The sequence below is a fragment of the Schistocerca nitens genome, chromosome 2 (assembly GCF_023898315.1).
Source record: "Schistocerca nitens isolate TAMUIC-IGC-003100 chromosome 2, iqSchNite1.1, whole genome shotgun sequence".
Taxonomy (NCBI): domain Eukaryota; kingdom Metazoa; phylum Arthropoda; class Insecta; order Orthoptera; family Acrididae; genus Schistocerca; species Schistocerca nitens.
Genome location: NC_064615.1, coordinates 260,169,420 through 260,189,291, shown reverse-complemented (window position 1 = coordinate 260,189,291; position 19,872 = coordinate 260,169,420). Strand labels below are relative to the sequence as shown.

General features: G+C 39.9%; 1 protein-coding gene across 2 annotated transcripts in view; it reads left to right on the top strand.

Moving 5' to 3' along the window:
• LOC126235987 (uncharacterized) overlaps positions 1-19,872 on the top strand; it is a 264,030-nt gene that overhangs the window by 49,367 nt on the left and 194,791 nt on the right. For both annotated transcript variants that reach the window (XM_049944978.1, XM_049944977.1), the window contains exon 3: positions 946-1,128. In XM_049944978.1, coding sequence (XP_049800935.1) covers positions 946-1,128 — 183 coding nt within the window. The remainder of the gene's footprint in view (positions 1-945; positions 1,129-19,872) is intronic.

The following is a 19,872-nucleotide window of genomic DNA, read 5'->3' as shown; positions in this document are numbered from 1 at the left end:
CTCTCATGGGTAACTCTGCTACCTCTGCATGTCATAAGGCACAAAGACTAGCACAGGCACAGAATCACCATCGTTGTATGCTCAAAGTGTTGAAACATGTAGCAGAATTATTGGGTTGTGGAAAATGGCAAGATGTTGGTACATATCAAGAAGCATGCGAGTTGAACCTATGTGACATTATGTTGCATATTTCACTTCATCGAACATATCTAAAAATACTTATTGTCGTTGACAATATAATGAAAAAGATAGAATGCTAGGCACCACATAAATGAGGCACTGAGTTGCAGACAAGCACAATAAGAAGACTGTTAAACACTAACCCTTTTGGACAAAAAGACTTCTGTAATATAACACACAAATACATTCATGCAGACACAACTCACATACACTTGGCTACTGTCTCCAGCTGCTGGGGCTAGATTCAGTTGTGAAATTAGTACATTTGCATTTATTGACAAGGTTGGGTCAGAGACAGTATCCGTGTGAGTGAGAGAGTTGTGCTTTTTGCACTCCATTGTTTGTTATAGCAGTGTCTTATAAACTTGTAGGCAACATAGAGCTTTTATATTGGATCTGGGATATCAGAAACACTTTGAAAATACATTTGCTGTGCTATCATTTGCTAGTCAGTTAACAAGTGATTGACAAAATTTGGGCACTATACGTTGAAAGCAAATGCTAACCAGAAATTAAGACAGTATTCAGATGAAGTTTAGACTGGTCTTTTACTTTGATGCTGTATCACTTTCATTATTTCAAAATTTCTTATTGGTGTTTACTGATGTCTGTCAACAAGTGAACTGAATTTTATCATTGTCTAGAGATAGAAAGGGAGAGAGAGAGAGGGAGAGAGAGAGAGCAAATTTGAAAGTTGTTCCAGGAAGCTGAATATTGGGCTTAGCCCTTTTCAAGTGTAATGTTTGATTTATATTCTGCAAACAGGTTCAAGATGCAAAGATTCCCTCTAGAGCCAGGTTAACCTTGCCTCCAAATCTTGCAGTTCTCAATGTAGCTGATGGGACATCAGTAATTGCAAAGGCAGATTTTGGTTGTGGTGCTATGTTTGGCCCATTACAAGCTCTGCATTCTGCAGCATTGCCCGAGGGTGTGAAGTTCCCACTGAAGGTGAGTTTTATTGAAGAGGTTTTGTTGTTTACGTGTGTGTCTATATATATATATATATATATATATATATATATATATATATATATATATAATAGAGGGAAACATTCCACGTGGGAAAAATATACCTGTGTGTGGATGGATATGTGTGTGTGTGTGCGAGTGTATACCCGTCCTTTTTTCCCCCTAAGGTAAGTCTTTCCGCTCCCGGGATTGGAATGACTCCTTACCCTCTCCCCTAAAACCCACATCCTTTCGTCTTTCCCTCTCCTTCCCTCTTTCCTGATGAGGCAACATTCCACGTAGGAAAAATATATCTAAAAACAAAGATGATGTGACTTACCAAATGAAAGTGCTGGCAGGTCGACAGACACACAAACAAACACAAACATACACACAAAATTCAAGCTTTCGCAACAAACTGTTGCCTCATCAGGAAAGAGGGAAGGAGAGGGAAAGACGAAAGGATGTGGGTTTTAAGGGAGAGGGTAAGGAGTCATTCCAATCCCGGGAGCGGAAAGACTTACCTCAGGGGGGAAAAAGGACGGGTATACACTCGTGCGCACACACACACACATATCCATCCACACATATACAGACACAAGACAATATATATATCTGCACTGCTCTATATCTTTTTATTATTTCTTTCACTTTAGAATACTGTAAAATTACAAGTACGTTGAATGGCTGGCCTGGACTTACCATCTCGAGGTGAAATTCCAAGTGCTGCCAATAGACACCTTTACAAGTAGTGCAAGCAGGCCGCACTGAGCCTCTTGGTTAGTTTATGTATGTGTTGACTTCATTTAAGCTTGTTGCCCAGTTGCACCCTGTTTACAGTTTTTTACTTTTAGTATATAACTATTAATGTCTGGTAGTAAATATTCTGACAAAGAAATGAAGCACAGTAATAAAATTTAATCTTGTTCAGTTATGGTTGTCCAACCACAGTGAAAATGCTGACATGCACTTATTTATTTATTTGATCCAAGAATACTTTTTTAGTAAATTGTTTGTATATATTGTATGGGACAAGGGTAAACATAATTAACTTACAATTACAGGAGTCATTGTGACTACATAGTCAACACAACCAAAAAGTGCATAATAATGTGAACTGACATATTACTATTTACTTTTCTACATAAGACAGCAGTACTTATTAACCCTCGAGCGGGCGCGCCGTTTTTCATAACACGAGTGGGCGCGCAGCGCACTTTGTATACATGTATAGAATAGCTTCATCTATGTTGCCAAGGTGAGTCATGTATGATCAAAATCACAGTTTAATCTTAGTTTATTTAAACAACAATAAAATAAACTTACATAATATGAGCTACACCACTGTTTTATTAAACAATAATGAAATAAATTTTCAGTACAACACCCTGTCGTGAAGGACAGGTGTTACAGAGACAGTAATGACCCACTCGAAGTATTAAGCAGTGCAGTGGCATTAGATCCCATCCAGCTTCTTATTTGATCACTATTTATCTCATAGACAACTGCCTCAGTGTGGCATTAGGCTGCTAGCTCATAATCAGGATCATTTTTTTTTGCATGAATTGTAAATTTTTTCTGTCTAGCTTGCTTTGTATTGTATGTTACTGCTGCTCGCTTGGACACAAACTATCATTGTTTTACCTGAAGCAATAATGAAGGAAAAGGTACTGGTCAGCAGTTGTGAAACAAAAATGGAATCGTGCAAAATCATTTTATTTTTTGTTGGCACACTTTATACACAGGCGTGCCTGCTCGAGGGTTAAATGTGACTACATGATCAAAACAAACTAAATTATAGTATGAAGTGACATAGTATACAGTTAATAGTATTTGGCAAATGAGGTTTACTTATTATGAAGTTCCACAAATTCAAAGACAGAGTAGAAGCAGTGGTAATGTAAAAACTGTTTCAGCCTAATCTTAAATATACGAGATGCGGCTAGAAAAAAACCGGACTGATGCTGGAAAAAACATTTATTTACAATTATTTACAATTTCATGTTATCTCCTTCAATGTACTCTCCTCCTCGGTCTCTACACCGCTCCATACGAATTTTCCACTGTTCATAGCAATGCTGCAGATCATTTTCGGTAAGTCCATACATTACTTCCGTCGCTTTTTCTTTTACTGCTTCAATAGTCTCAAATCTAGTTCCTTTCAAAGCTGACTTGACTTTAGGGAAAAGAAAAAAGTCACAGGGGGCCAAATCAGGTGAGTAGGGTGGATGATCTAAGATGGGAATGTTGTGTTTTGCCAAAAACGTCTTCACTGACAACGCACTGTGAGCTGGGGCATTGTCTTGGTGAAGGATCCATGACTTTTTTCTCCACAAATCGTTCCGTTTTCTCCGTACTCGCTCACGTAGGGTAGCCAGGACGCTAATGTAGTAATGCTGATTCACTGTTTGTCCCTCTGGTACCCAATCAATGTGCACAATCCCTTTGATGTCAAAAAAAAAAAAAACAATCATCATTGCCTTGAATTTCGATTTTGACATTCGTGCTTTTTTTTGTCGTGGAGAACCAGGAGTTTTCCAATGCATCGATTGGCGTTTAGTTTCGGGATCGTAAGTAAAAAACCACGATTCATCGCAAGTAATAACATTTTGTAAGAAGGTGGGATCACTTTCAATGTTTTCCTGGATGTCAGAACAAATCATTCTTCGGCGTTCCTTCTGTTCAATTGTGAAACACTTTGGAACCATTTTTGAACACACTTTGTTCATGTTGAAACTTTCATGAAGAATCTGCCTAACACTTTCCTTGTCAACTCCTGTTAACTCAGACACTGCTCTGATTGTTAAACGGCGATCTTGTCGAACAAGTTGATCGATTTTTTCAATGTTTGCATCAGTTTTTGCTGACAATGGTCTGCCAGTGCGAGTGTCATCACTGGTGTCTTCGCAGCCATCTTTAAATCATTTAAACCACTCAAACACTTGTGTTCGCGATAAACAATCATCGCCGTACACTTGTTGTAACATTACAAACGTTTCACTTGCAGATTTTCCTAGTTTGAAACAAAATTTGATGTTAACACGCTGTTCTTTCTGTACACTCAACATTTTCCGATGCACAGACAAAACGTCAACTACTTAAAACAGACGCCACGGGCAGACTGAGTGCAGGAGGCAGATGAAACTCGAGCAGTAGGCGGAGCGAGAGTCACGTGACAGGCCACGCGACTTTCAGCCTTATTGCATTCGTTTTATTGTTTCACCAGTACTAGTCCGGTTTTTTTCTAGCCACACCTCGTATTTAATGTTGATATGCATTTCAAGTAAAAAGACATACAACCAGAACTCTAGTAGGGGATACTCCTGTTTTGCATAAGTTTGTGCTCAGTTGTTTGCATGACGGTTAAGTGTCTGCCTAGTTTTGTATGCATGTAAATCATAGTTATGTCTGAAAATGTTTTTTCAAGACACTTTCTTTTGTAAAAATTGTATATACAAATAAGGCAGAGGCAGTATTTTCAGACTTATAAAAAGGGCATTTAGCTTTGTTTATCACTCTGACAATTTTTTTCTGTATTTTAAATGTCTTTCTTAAATTGTGAAATTTCCCCAAAAAATTATGCAGTTTATCAATGGTGACTGTATACTACCATGTTACGGCTTGTATTTTGAGTGAGAATGCTTAAATCATACATATTCAGTTTTTTACTTGTATTGTTGAGCTTCATTTCCCACTTCGAATCTTCCTGTAGATGTATGCCTTAAAATTCTGCATAACTCACATTTGAGACATTTTTCCTTTGCTAGTGGAAACAAGATCTGCAGGATAGAGGTTTTGTATGGAGTGAAATTTAACTGCCACAGTTCGTTAAGAACTTCTGATGTTCTTGTTTCTCCTGAACCACCGTGCTATCCCTCTGCAGGTCCGGGGGTTAGAATAGGCCCGAGGTATTCCTGTCTGTCATAATAGGCATCCAAAAGGAATCTCCCACTTTTTGGCCTACAGTTATGGTCCCCTTTTAGGATTTGACCTACACATCTTTCCAAATTATCTGAAGTGCGGGCCATTTAGGGAAGGACACCTTATGTGGTGTGCCATATATCCAGTGTGGAGTTACCTTGTAATCTTACCCTCCCACACATCACCATTAAATTTTTGAGTCTGTTCAAAAGTTTTGAAAGCTTTGAGTGACGTAAGATATATATTAAAAAACTATTTTTTGCTTCATTTTCTCGTTGTTGGCTGCAGTATGTCTAGGGGTAGATTCTTGAGGCTGAATTTTTTTTAACTTTGTGAGTTACAGTTGACATAATAACTGATGAAGATTTGCCTGTTGTATTCTTGAATTTTATTTTCTTGTCACATTTTTTTTCAATATCACATCATCTTTCCATTTTACACTTCTGTAATATCACAAATTACATTGTTATTGCCGATCGTAAAAATACATCAGACTCCACCAGAGGCATACATACTACTACTACTACTACTACTACTACTACTACTAACTCATTCTGTGGTACCAACATATTCCAAAGAGCTTACAAAACAAAAGAGTCTACAAACTTTCTTGACAAGAGAAGAATCTTCACTAAGTTATTTCATTATTTTATAAATGAGTCCAGAAATAAATTTAATAAATATCGTGAGATTGTGCAATTAATAATAGGAATTTTAAGTATTCCAGATATTTTGTAATTTCAAGTAATTCTAAGAGAAGAGCAATTCCAATGCACACACAGAGCCAGCACTTATCAATTTTAACAAATTAATTTATAGAATGAGATTTTCACTCTGCAGCGGAGTGTGCGCTGATATGAAACTTCCTGGCAGATTAAAACTGTGTGCCCGACCGAGACTCGAACTCGGGACCTTTGCCTTTCGCGGGCAAGTGCTCTACCAACTGAGCTACCGAAGCACGACTCACGCCCGGTACTCACAGCTTTACTTCTGCCAGTACCTCGTCTCCTACCTTCCAAACTTTACAGAAGCTCTCCTGCGAACCTTGCAGAACTAGCACTCCTGAAAGAAAGGATATTGCGGAGACATGGCTTAGCCACAGCTTCTGTAAAGTTTGGAAGGTAGGAGACGAGGTACTGGCAGAAGTAAAGCTGTGAGTACCGGGCGTGAGTCGTGCTTCGGTAGCTCAGTTGGTAGAGCACTTGCCCGCGAAAGGCAAAGGTCCCGAGTTCGAGTCTCGGTCGGGCACACAGTTTTAATCTGCCAGGAAGTTTCAAATTAATTTATTTTTGCACTTTTCAGCCTGAAATATATTGTATAGAAAATCAAATGAAATTCTTTTAGTGAAACAGCTGAGATAATTTTAACCTATACAAGATTCGAAAGTACTTTTTGGTACGGGCTATTCCTATATAAAAAAAGGTAATGTTAGTGGTGGGTGTCCCATTACAACATCCCCCTCACAAAATTTGTAAACAGTATGTTCACAATATTTCGTGACAGACTATAAGGTTTGCCAATTGGTGTACAAAATGATGCCAAAAGATAGAATCCAGATGTATAGAAGTATCTGATACATTATGTATTACAGAAAACATAAGAAAATATCTACTATTCATGTCATAATCTATTCATATATCGGGATATGGCATTCAGATTTTCAGATGCGTGGAACATTCTGTCACAAGACAATTGATACAAGGTCAAAACTACAACATTGCAACACTAAACTATAGAAATAAATTCAGAGATAATGTAAATTACCAGAATTACAAAATGTAAGTTTACATACATACATACATACAATCAAACCTTGAAAATCTTCAAAAGAGAAGAGAAAAATTTCAGAGCCTAGGTGTACGAACAATGAGCCAACCCAATAAACTCACAATAACGGGTACAGACCAGAAGAATATACTCAACTATGAGTAGGAATATAGTACAAAATCAATCAGCCACATAAACCAGAGTATTTACAGATATGTTGACTCGTGAAAGAACAAAATAATGGAAACATATTAGGGCCTAAGCTTACGATGTGGGGACCAACCCATTAATCCAAAGCACACTGGGTACAAACCAGCAAAAAATGTTTCGACACAACAAAATGAATAAACCTCATAATCATATTAGTAAGTCAACTATGTGCAAAGAGTAACTGTAAGAAGCATCTAGCCTCAATCAGTGGTTGTATACTTTCCTTGAGTACACACACACAGTCGCAATGACCAGGGGTTCCCATTACAGAGTTAAGCTTGAATCTGCCCACAACTCAAGTTCCAATCAAATACAATACTGTACTCAGGATAAATACAGGTAAACATTGTCATAAATAGCTTTGAATGATGACGTAATTGGGTAGCTTGAGGACCAAAATCTGTGTATGAAAGCAGACATGTATACTTGTTGTTATATTGCCTATATTAGTAAATTTCTTCCACGCTATTTGTTAATTGTCCATACAAACTAACTTACATACATAAAAGCCTAGAAGATTCATTTACAATTGATAGAAAAAAATACATACTGGTTTAAAGTTACATAATGTATTGAGAAGTCAATCCCCCTACTTGAAAAAAACATCCATGTATGCAGAATAACACTGTCTTTAGCAGTCTTGACTAAAAATTCACAAATATCAGTCACAACACTAATGTAACTGTACCCTGCTGGACCAGTTGACTTACAAGACATCATAGGTGCTGGGTAATGTGCTCAAGCATCTGTCAGCTATATTAGTGTTGTGACTGATATTTGTGAATTGTTAGTCAAGAGTGCTGAAGACAGTGTTATTCTGCATAAATGCTTTTTTTTCCAAGTAGGGGGATTGACTTCTCATATATTATGTATACTGCAGTGTGGGGAGTGGATCCGCCCACATCTTTCAGTTTCCTCCTTAGAGTTCTCATCACACACTTAAACGGATAGGTAACTTCCTCTCTAGCATTCACATCAAATCCTGAAACATTGTTTTGTGTGCTAAATGTGCTGTTCAGTATCTTTGTCACATCACATGAGATATGCTCTCCCTATTATTCATTTTTCAAAGTCAGTTATATGGAATTTATTTCAGGTGCAATTAAAAAGTGTTCACATATGGAACATTAATAATCAGAGTTAAATGCAATAAAAAAAGGATGGACTAATAAGGTATTACACACAGATATACTAAGATACTATCCCTAATTTTTGTAGTACAAGTTGTGAACATTGTTGTATTTCAAAATTGCAAAAGGATCTACTAATTTAGTCTAATGGCATATATGTATCAAATTCTAAAGCACAAATCTATTACAGAATTACAGAACATTAGTGTATCACAGATTTTAACTCAGTCAATAGATTAGACAGAACTTTAAAAATCAAATCATCTTACATACTAAATTCTAGACAAACAAAACACAGTTATATAGTCTTATGAATCTATAGATTGATTTGAACTCAGTCAATGGACAAGATAGAACTTTAGAAACTACATACTATATTTATGGCAAACAAAACATGATTACATAGTCTTATAAATCTACAAACATAGTGTATATTTTCTTCTAGACTATGGATCATTATACATTCTTGTTCATAGGTCTTGCCCTCTATGCTAAATGTTAACAGTGCTTGACATTTTACATACTTTGCTTTGCTTTGCTTTGCTCGCCAGTAGTTCCCCTTATCTTTATACCTACAATGGGCATTTACACAAAATTCTTACTATACTGCATTTTGTCTCTAAATTGTTCAGATATACCACAAATTGGGTTGCCTGTATCAATCAAACATTTTCCTTCCCACTGATCAATCTTAATCCTAATGTAAGGACATCCAAATTCTGAATCGTCATCTCTGTTATTAGACACTTCATGTAAAAGATCACTTTCAGTTTCATCAAATGCTACAGTCACACTGTTTTTGCAGGGTTTTATCAACTTGTTACCAGTGTTATAGCATTACTTTGGTTACACATGTCAGATAAAGATTAAACACACTGAATGGATTCCGTAGTACAAGTAACATTACTTATTACAGAAGGGACACACAATATATTACTGTCAAAATTACATGTCGTACATAGTTCTTTTTTCACTTCATTCCACCAATTTGGATACAAATTTTCACTAACCACAGCTAACTTATTTCACAGTGCACATTTATCTATGTTATCATCAGTCTGGTCCCAAAAAACTTCAAAAAGTTTTCACCTTTATTCTCTAGGCTTACAGATAACTCACCTTTACTGCTTGGGTCATTACTCTGCATGACATTGATGAAAAACTGCTTTAACTGGACTGGTATCCTGTGACTCTCTCCCACATCATCACATTCATCACTTACCTTATCTGTATTCAATAATAACTCTGAAACTTCATTATTCGTAAACTCCACAAATACCTGATACTCATCATCATCATATTCTTCAAAAATTACTTCATCAACATCATTAACAACACAAGTCTCATCACCATCAAAGTCGCACACATCACATACATTCATTTGCAACAAGCAACCAGTCTCAGACTTTGCAACCTCAGTCATTTCACAGCTGTCATTCACATCTACATCAAAAATACCACTTAATTCAGATCCAATACAGTCATCACCTGTTTTACATACATCATTAACACTGTTTCTGACCAAGAGAAGAAATCATTAGTATATACTACATCAAAATTCTCATTACTCTCACATTCTGGTTTGTGATTAGTATCTACATCACTATAGTTAAACATAGTACCCCAAAACTTTTGATCAAAACATAAATGAGAAATCTGATGTTCCTTCTCTTCAGCTACAGGTACCTGTGCCACATTATTAACACTGATATTATTATCTAATTGTAAGTGTAAATTGGGGTTCCTGTGCTTGTTGTGTTTCCTTGTCACAAAACTGTGGACCTTCATTGAGGCGGACTGCAGTTACCTGATTAATTACCTCTATGATTATTTCTTCTATTAAATTGACCATGGTTATCCGCATTACTCCTATTCTAGTGATTTTCAAAATTTCTGTCTTGATTACCATTTTGACCCTGATAGAAGTTACCACTATCTCTGTTTCTGTAGTTATCACCATTGTAATCTCCATCATTTCAGTTGTTATGGTACATACTTCTTTCTGCTGCTCTATCCGGCGTTTCAACATATTGTAAAAATTGTTCAAGGCAATCGTCAGGTCCGTGTACTAAATCCCACTGCAACCTTTCTGGTAATCTCCTTTTTAGTGCCTCAGTCAATGTCATTTCGTCAAATGGTTTGTCAAGGTGTGTTAATTTCTTAAGTTGATTCTTAAAAAACTCTTTTAGAGTACTGTACCTATTCCTATAATTAGGACCATTCAAAAATTCACTTTTAATTCTCCCTTGTTCAGCTTCTGACCAAAATTTATTTAAAAAACTTTTTTCGAAACTCTTATATGTCTCCCGCTGACTTAAATTTAGATTTACCCAATACAGAGCTTCACCTTCAAGCTAACAAATTTAAATTTTTGATCGTCACTCATGCCTGACACAAAACTATCTCTATAGTGGTGCAGAAAATCCACTGGATGTAAATTGCCTGATGGAAAACGTTTGAGTGGAATGTTGGACCACACAGTACCATTATTTGAACACAGCTTGTTGTAAATGCAGTTGTCCTGAACTTCTGAAATTTTTTGATCTAAAACATTTACATTAGTTAGTGTACTGTTTTCAACATTTAAAATATTTTGATATAAACTACTAAAGTTCTCTTCCATTTTTTCTCTACGGCCTTCTGTTGAACTCTGACATGATTAACATTCGTCGTCTGTCATGCAGATTCACTAACTAGCTCATTTTCCATAACAATAAATTTACTTTCTAAGATATCAACTTTTTCTTTCACACTTTTTAATCCCTTTGACAACCTGTTTTGTAGCTCCAAAACATGATTACTAAGTTGGTCTATTTGGTATTGTACCCTGTCCATTTTACTATTGTTTTCAGACTGTTCTGTCTTAATTTTCTCTAATTTTGCCAAAATCAACTGCAAAATTTCAGTTTTAACTGTTTCTTTAGTGACTACACTTTCACTTGGTTGAAACATGTCTTGGCTGAGTCCTACAGCTTTCACTTCATCACCACTACCCTCCTCTCTATTCATTTTCCTAGCAATCACATGAATCAAAAAGTCAGTTTCACAAATAGTTTGTACTTATCCTTTTTCTTATTGATGTCCCTTGTTGATAGTATCTCCTCGCTGTTGATACAACCTTGTTGGGTAGCTCTCGGTCTTCTTTCTTTGAGTAATTGGAGATTCAAATAAACTGCAATTGAAACAAATCACTGTCTTTTCATCTTCTGCAACAGACAAGCCTTCATTATCAGTCAACTGATCCACATGATGCCTACAGTTGTAATCTTATCCTTCCACACATCACCATTAAATTTTTCAGTCCCTTCAACAGTTTTGAGAGGGATTAGGATATACAAAAATACTATTTTTTACCTACATGTATCTTCATTTTCTCGTTATTGGCTGCAGTGTGTCTAGGGGTAGATTTTTGAAGCTGAAATTTTTTTAACTGTGTGGTTTACAGTTGACATAATAACTGATGGAGATTTACCTGTCTTACTCTTGAACGTTATTTTCTTGTCACATTTTTTTCAATATCACATCATCTTTACAATTTCCACTTCTATAACACCACAAATTACATTGTTATTGCAAATCACAAAACTACGTCCAATTTCATCAGAGGCATGCCTACTACTACTAACTCATTCTGGACCAGCTGACTTAACAATATGCTAGAGGTAAATTTGAACAGTTGACATCTTCATATGCTGCAGCTACGTCAACATTACCCTTACTTGTGATGTTCCGCAGTCTGTGCCACATAAAGTGGCCCCTCCGTGCCGCGTGAATACATCCGCCCCCTTGGCGGCGGTTGGTGGCACCTCTTCTTCCATTGGTCTCAGGGCATCTACTTCGGGAGCAATAACCCCCTCCAAAACACTGGGGACATCGGTCCCCTCCACAAAGCCAGAGAGGCTAGAGCCTCCTCTGGCTCCTCTCTCATAGAAGGGGTCCCTTGGGACACTCCCTTCCGGGGTCTCCACTAATGCCACAGTGGACACTTGTCTGTGGCTGAAGGAGCCACAAGCTGCTGGACGAAGGGCTTCACAGTCTTCATCTGTGCCTGGAACTGGTTCGGAGAAGCCCTCCCAGCAAGCCCCTAAAGAGAAGCAAGAGGGCAAGCAAATGAAGAAGAAGTCTGCTAAGAAACAGGACCCTCTGGTGACCCCAACACTACCACTCCCTACCAGTTCAGCATCTGAGGACAAACTGGAGATTTTAGCATCCCCCGAGGGCCTGGATTTCACCAACATCTCAGTGGCAGTGGTAATGGATACAAATACTCAACTGGTGACAGCAGGTGATGCTGAGGCATAACCTGCCTCTTTGGTCACTACATGCCTTCGCCGATTCCAGAAAGTGTCATCATCCAGTGAAACTGCAGTGGTTTTTTCCTCCACATGGCTGATTTATGACAACTCTTAAGCATTACACCTGCTTTTTGTGTTGGTCTTCAGGAAACCTGGTTTCCCACAATGCGGACCCCCACACTTCATGGCTATCGGGGGTACTTCAAAAACTGTACTGACTGTGACGGACTGTCAGCTGGAGTGTGTATCTATGTCCTTACCTCTGTCTGTAGCAAATCTATGTCCCTTCATACTACTTTGGAAGCTATGGCTGTCAGGGTGAGGACAACGGAGGATATTACCATCTGTAACATCTACCTCCCTCCAGAGGATGAAGTGCTGCTCCATGTATTGGCAGCATTAATTCCCCAACTCACCCCATCTTCTCTACTTCTGGATGATTTTAATGCCCATGATCCTTTGTGGGGTGGAACGAAGGTTACTGGCCATGGTAAAGATGTTGAGGACCTACCAACTCAACTCGAACTTTGCCTCCCAAATACAGGTTCCCGCACACACTTCAGTGTGGCACATGGCACATACTAGGCCATTGATCTCTTAGTTTGCAGTCCTGGCCTTCTCCCATCTATCCACTGGAGAGCTCACAACAACTTGTGTGGTAGTGACCACTTTCTGCTCTTCCTATCCCTACCCTAGCATCCCTCATCTGGATGCTTGCTCAGATGGGCTCTTCGCATGGCTGACTGGGACGCTTTCACTTCTGCTACTGCCGTTGAATCTCTGTTGTATGGCAACATTGATGAAGTGATCCACACCATCACCACTACCATTGTTGCAGCAGCTGAACTGGCAATCCCTTGTTTCTTGGATTGTCCCCAGCGGAAGTCAGTGCCTTGGTGGTCGCCAGAAATCACTGTGGCCATTAGAAACTGTAGGCAGGCCCTCCAAAATCATAAACACCACCCATCCCTGGAGAACCTCATTGCCTTTGAACAGCTCTGTGCCCACATCTGTCTACTCATCAGACAACAGAAGTAGGAATGTTGGGAACGCCGTGTCTCCACCATTGGAACATGAACCTCTCCTTCGCAGGTTTGGACCAAGCTCCAACAACTTTATGGCTATCAGACACCTGCAGGTGTACCTGGAATTTCCACACATGGAGCTGTATCTGCCGAACCAGATGTAATCACAGAACATCATGCTGAGCATTATGCTCGCACCTCTGCTTCTGAGAATTACTGCCCCGCCTTTCATCTCATCAAAGAATGGGTGGAACAGCAACACATCTCTTTTGCTCCACACCACCCTGAGCCACATAATGTTCCCCTCAGTGAGTGGGAATTTCTCTGTGCCCTTGCCGACTGTCCTGACACACCCCCTGGCCCCGACCGCATAAATTCCCAAATGGTTAAACATCTGTCAGCAGATTACCAGCGTCACCTCCTTGCTGTCTTCAACCGCATCTAGAGCAATGGTGAATCCCAGTTGCAGTGGCAGGAAAGTGTCATATTCCCAGCACTGAAGCCTGGTGAGAAACCACTAGATGTTGATAGCTGTCATCCTGTCAGCCTCACCCACATTCTGTGCAAGCTGCTCATACTTATGGTGAGCTGGCGGTTGTGTTGGCTCCTTGAGTCTCGGGGCCTTCTGGCTCCATCCCAGGGCGGTTTTCGCCAAGGGTGCTCCACCATCAACAACTTGGTCCACCTGGAGTCTGCCATTCAGTTGGCCTTTTCCTGCAGACGACACCTCATTGCAGTCTGTTTTGACCTGTTGAAGGCCTTTGATACCACTTGGCGACACCATATCCTCACTACTCTACATGTGTGGGGTCTCCGGGGCCCACTTGTGATTTTTGTATGCAACTTCTTGTTGCTCCGCACTTTCAGAGTTTGCGTCAGTGATTCCTACAGTGCACCCCACATACAAGAGAATGAGGTGCCAGAGGGCTCTGTTGTGAGTGTCCCACCATTTTTAATTGGCATCAGTGGTCTCACTCTAGCAGTAGGGGCATCAGTATCTCCTGTCCTATATGCTGACGATTTTGTATTTCCTTCTGCTCCTCTTCTATTGGTGTGGCTGAATGCTGGCTGCAGGGAGCCATATGGAATGTACAGTCATGGTCCCTCACTCACTGCTTTCAGTTTTTGGCTACCAAGACTTGCGTCATGCACTTTTGTCATCGTCATACTGTCCACCCTCATCCAGAACTTTACCTCAATGACCAACTAGTAGTGATGTAGTGGAGACTTGCTGCTTTTTGGGACTGGTCTTCGATGCCCGCTTAACTTGGCTTCCTCATCTTCGTCAGCTTAAGGACGAGTGCTGGCGGCATCTTAATATTATTTGATGCCTGAACCAAACTGTTGGGGGTGCTGATCGTTCTACACTGCTGCAGATGTACAAAGCCCTCGTACAGTCCCCTACTGAGTATGGGAGCATGGTGTGCGGTTCAGCATTGCCCTCCCCACTTTGCCCACTGTACTTTATCCACCACTGTGGAGTTCAGCTTGCAACGGGAGCTTTCCAAACGAGCCCTTGAACAACCTCCTCATGGAAGCTGGTGTTCATCCATTTTGTCACCGGTGGCAACTACTAATTGCACATGATACTGCCCACATTCATAGTTCACCCCGCTATCCAAATTACCATCTCCTTTTCCCTAATACGCCAATCCATCTTCCGCAAAGGTGGCCCAGAACTGGGAATCCCCTTGCTGTCCGAGGGTGGTCATTTCTTACTGAACTCGACACTTTCCCTCTACCACCTGTCCTGTGGGTCCACTTCTGTACACCTCCGTGGTCCATAGCCCGGCCATTGCTTTGGCTGGACCTATTGCAAGGCCTAAAAGGTTCAGTTCCACCCGAGGCCTTCCACCACCAATTTTTCTCTGTTGTTGGTGAGTTCCAGGTCTCAGAAATAGAGTACACCGATGGAGCAATGGGTCTTGTTGGCTTTGCTTACGCTCACATTGGACATACTGAACAGCACTCCTTGCCAGATGGCTGCAGTGTTTTCACTGCAGAGTTGCTAGCCATCTATTGTGCTCTTGAGCGTATTAGCTTCTACGTCAATGAGTCTTTCGTCATCTGCCCTCAGCAACAATGGACATTCAGTGACCTTCATTTGCACCCCAGGACATGTTAGGGTACCGGGCAATGAACTTGCTGACAGGCTGGCCAAATAGGCTACTGGTAAACCAACTCTGGGAATCAGTCTGCAGGAGACTGATGTCTGATTGGTCTTCTACCATAAAGTTTTCATGATCAGGGGATACTGAATGGCACACCCTCGGTACACCAAATAAACTTCATGTTATCAAGGAGACAATGAATGTGCGGTATTTATCCACTGGCTGCGCATTGGCCGTACTTGGCTAACACATGGTCACCTGCTCCATTGCGAGGACCCACCTTGATGTCACTGTGGCTCCTGTATGACTGTTGTCCACATCTTGTTGGACTGACCAGTTTTAATCACTCTGCGGCAGACTTCTAACCATCCCAGCACCCTACCTATGCTGTTGGGCAAGATGCCTCATCAGCTGATTTAGTTTTACATTTTATTCATGAGGTTTTTTTTAAATCATATATTCTTAGGGTGGGTGTCTGGCCATTTTTCCCAGGCCTCCACCCTCCCTCCATTTTACCTCTTCTTCACTATTTCTTTGTATTTTGTTTCCCTTATTGTTAATCTTTTTTTATGTTTGTTTTCCTTGACTAGTGTTTTAGGCTGGAGATTTTAGTTTGTTGCAAAGTGACAGGCTCATCCTTTTTTATTCTTGTAACCTGCCAGCCCAGGCCAGCTGCCCTATGATTTTAATACCTTCCTCTGCTTTTCCTTTTACTGTATGTTTTCCCCTTTTCGTTTGCTTCCTTCATTTTCTCTTTCAGTGTGGTTCCCCATTAGTTTTATGCCCTTTTACTTTCTCTAACTCCTTTTGGGAATTGTTTTACCTTACGACTTGTTTGCTTGAGGAAAAAGGGGCTGATGACCCTGTAGTTTGGCCCCTTTATACCGCACACCAGCCAACCAACCAACCAACCAACCAACCAATCAATTGATCACTCACTGTGTTAAACCATGCATAACCAATGTTGCAATTTCCTGCAGATTTCCATGACTGTGTGATTTAATCAGAACATTAGTGTCATCTGCAAAGTGTCCTGTGGTTCTATCGTATATTTTATCAGCTAAGTCATTTACATAGAGCAGAACTAGAACAGGGCCAATAACTGACCTTTGTGGGACTCTATATTTGGTTTTTTGCTCTTTACTGCAAAAACTCTTACTATCTTTGTATTTTTTTCTGTAATCTGTTGTTGATTGTTGAGGTGTGATTGGATCCATCTTTCAGACTGGCTTCTAATTCCATAATTACTTAACTTGTGCAAGAGAATGTCGTGATCAGTAACATCGAAGGCTTTACTAAGATTGAGAAATATTCCAGGTACATGTTGCTTATCATCCACTACTGCCAGTATGTCAAAAAGATAAAAATTGCTGACTGGGTTGATTTTCCAGCACTGAACTGATGTTCTGCCTGATTTGCTCCTAGAAATCACTCTCACTATAGTGACAGAGTTGTTTGATCTAAGTGAATGTTGTGTAGCTGCTGAAAGAATTAAACTGGTAGATTTTGAAGCTATACACAAACTGTCCCATAAAAGCCCACTGAGAACATTTCTAGAACCAACTTTAAATGATGAATCTAGGAATATACTACGAACAACCCCCCCCCCCCCCCCCCCCTCCACTCCTTTCCCTCCCTCTGAGGTATCGCTACTTTAGAGACTGTGAAGTCTGGTCTAAATAACTGATATAATAGGAAGTGCCATCTGCTGTGTGCTTCACTGTGGTTAGACCTTGCTAGCATACTTTCACTCAGAACTCTCCTATGACATAATCTTCTGGGGAATTCTATTAGGATGAAAGAAGTATTCTTCAGAAACTTACAGTAAGATTATTATGCAGAGTTGATAACCAAACTTCTTGTAGGAGACTCTTCACAGCCGTGAAATTTTTACACATGCTTGCCATTACGTAGATTGACTAACTGTATTTGTGGTTAGTAAAGATTGAATTTAGGACACACTGTGAAATTCACAACCAAGATAATGAGAGTAAAAAGAATTACCAATAGACTATGTGTCCTGGTCTAGGGCTCAGAATGGAGTTTTACATTCTGATGTGAAGGTCAGCAGTAGGTTATCAGTAGACATCAAGAACGAAACTGCAAGTTCATAGATACTCAAAGCTTAAGTAAAAGAGCAACTTATTAGCCACTCCTCTTATGATGTGTCAGAATTTTTGCTCTAATTGATGTAAATTTTAGGTGACATTTTAAATTTACTGTTGATGACATTCTCTGAAAAATTAGCAAGAAAAAGTACGTAAAAAAAGGCAGCTGAGTATTGTGAGAGGAAGAGTAGTGGCTTACCATAATTACCAATGTGAGTAGATCAGCACGAGTCATAATTTGTTGTTGGAATTCTTTACAGATGTAGCCAGCAGTGACTGCTGCGGCCTATGAATTTATAACTTGATTCATTTCACGTTCCTGTTGCCTCTCCTTCATGATGGGATTTATAGAATATGATGTGTGAATGAGTGAATGACTTATACATAATTGGGGATGATTTTGTAATTTCATATCACGTAATAGAGCACGGCTAAGACCAAGTGCTTTATTGTGAAAAGAGTCTAAAGGCATGAATACCATATTAATCTTAAATGAGTTGAGGATGTAGGAATACATTTACTTCTAGTTGAAAATGCGTGCTGATTATTTTTTCATAATTCAACAATAATAAATTTTGTGTGGGTAATTTTTTGTACTCATGATTCACAGTTTGTACCGTAACTAATAATTTATGAAAACAATCTATGTAATTTTCATCACACCGTTTTGTAACTTCTGAAAATGAGATTTTTGATACTTAACATCACTTTCATAAAGCTTGTATTTTACTAACAGATTCCTCCGTCTTTCATTGGCAGAATAATTTAAAATTTAAGAATGTGGGTTTTAAGAATTAATTATCATCCAAAAAGAATCAAGCTGTGACCATGAAGCTTGGTGATGCTGTTAGTCCTGAGCATATTCACCCTACCGTGCAACACATTTTTCCTAATGCCGCATCACTTGGCTAAGTCTTGCTTGTAGGCATCTGCATTTTGACTGTTCAGGAAATTTCACATCTCAAAAATAACCTCATCATCATTTGAGAAAAATGCTAGAAGTCACTGCTTGGTGCCATGTCAAGAGAAAACAGGAGGAGGGTGGAGGGCTCAATGTTTGATAGCCCAAAACAGGGCATTTGTAACTTTGTCCTGTGCGCAATGAGGTGGGCCATTATCAAGGAGCAAGAACACTCTCTTGGAAAGCTTCCTGTTACAGTTTGCCTTGACAGCCTCCTGCAACCTAGATAGGAGAATTTGCCCCTTAAGAGCATAATCTGTTAACACCACACCGTGGCAACCCTAAAAAACACCCAGCCACCTCCTTGCCTGTTGATAATTGGGCCTTCACCTTTCTTGACAGTGATGAATCCATGTTTTCACTAGTTGCTGTGCTCCTTTGTCTCACAGTTGTAGTGATATACACAGCACTCGTCTTGTCATGATTAGGCAGCTGAAGAAATCATTTGAACTGTAGCTGCAACATTTACTCTGCTGTCTTGATTCAGTGGGACAGCATTCCTTATTATGTGTCCTTCTTCCCCTCATTGCTATTAATGGACTCGTGGTCTCCGTCAGACTATTTTTCACCCCCGCTCTTTATGTGAATGATTTCTGTATTTGGAATGATTTCCACTCAGTGGCATCTGCGGAGTGGCAGCTCCAGAGTACCATATGGCATGAACTCTCTCACATGGTTTTAAATTCTTTTCCCTTAAATAACAGATGGTGCATTTCTGTCACTGTACTATGGTCCATCTGGGTACGGAGCCCTACCTTGATTCCCAACAGCTTCTGTGCTCCCCAAGTTCCGTTTCTTGAATCTTCTTTCAGACTACAGGCTTACATAGTTGCCACATATCCACCTTCTGAAGATAGGCTTTCACTTCCTTGCCCACACCTTTTGGGGCATGGATCATTTGACTCTTGTCTGCCTTTTTGTGCCTTAGTTGTGTCCCACCTTGACTATGGTTGTCAAGCTATTGGCTCAGCTCCCCCTTCCACAGTTCTCCTCTTGGACCCGGTTCACCATTGTGGTATCAGTTGGACCACCAGTGCCTTTTGCACTAGCCCTGTCGACAGTCTTCTCCTCCACACATGCCCTGATTGCAGTAATTTCAGCTTGGAATACCAAGGCCAGTTTTCCTAGAGAGATTATGCTCTCCAGTCTTGGCTGAACCCCGTACACCCTTCCCCCAGTGCCTTGGTCTGATTTCAATTCATCGGTTAACCAAACA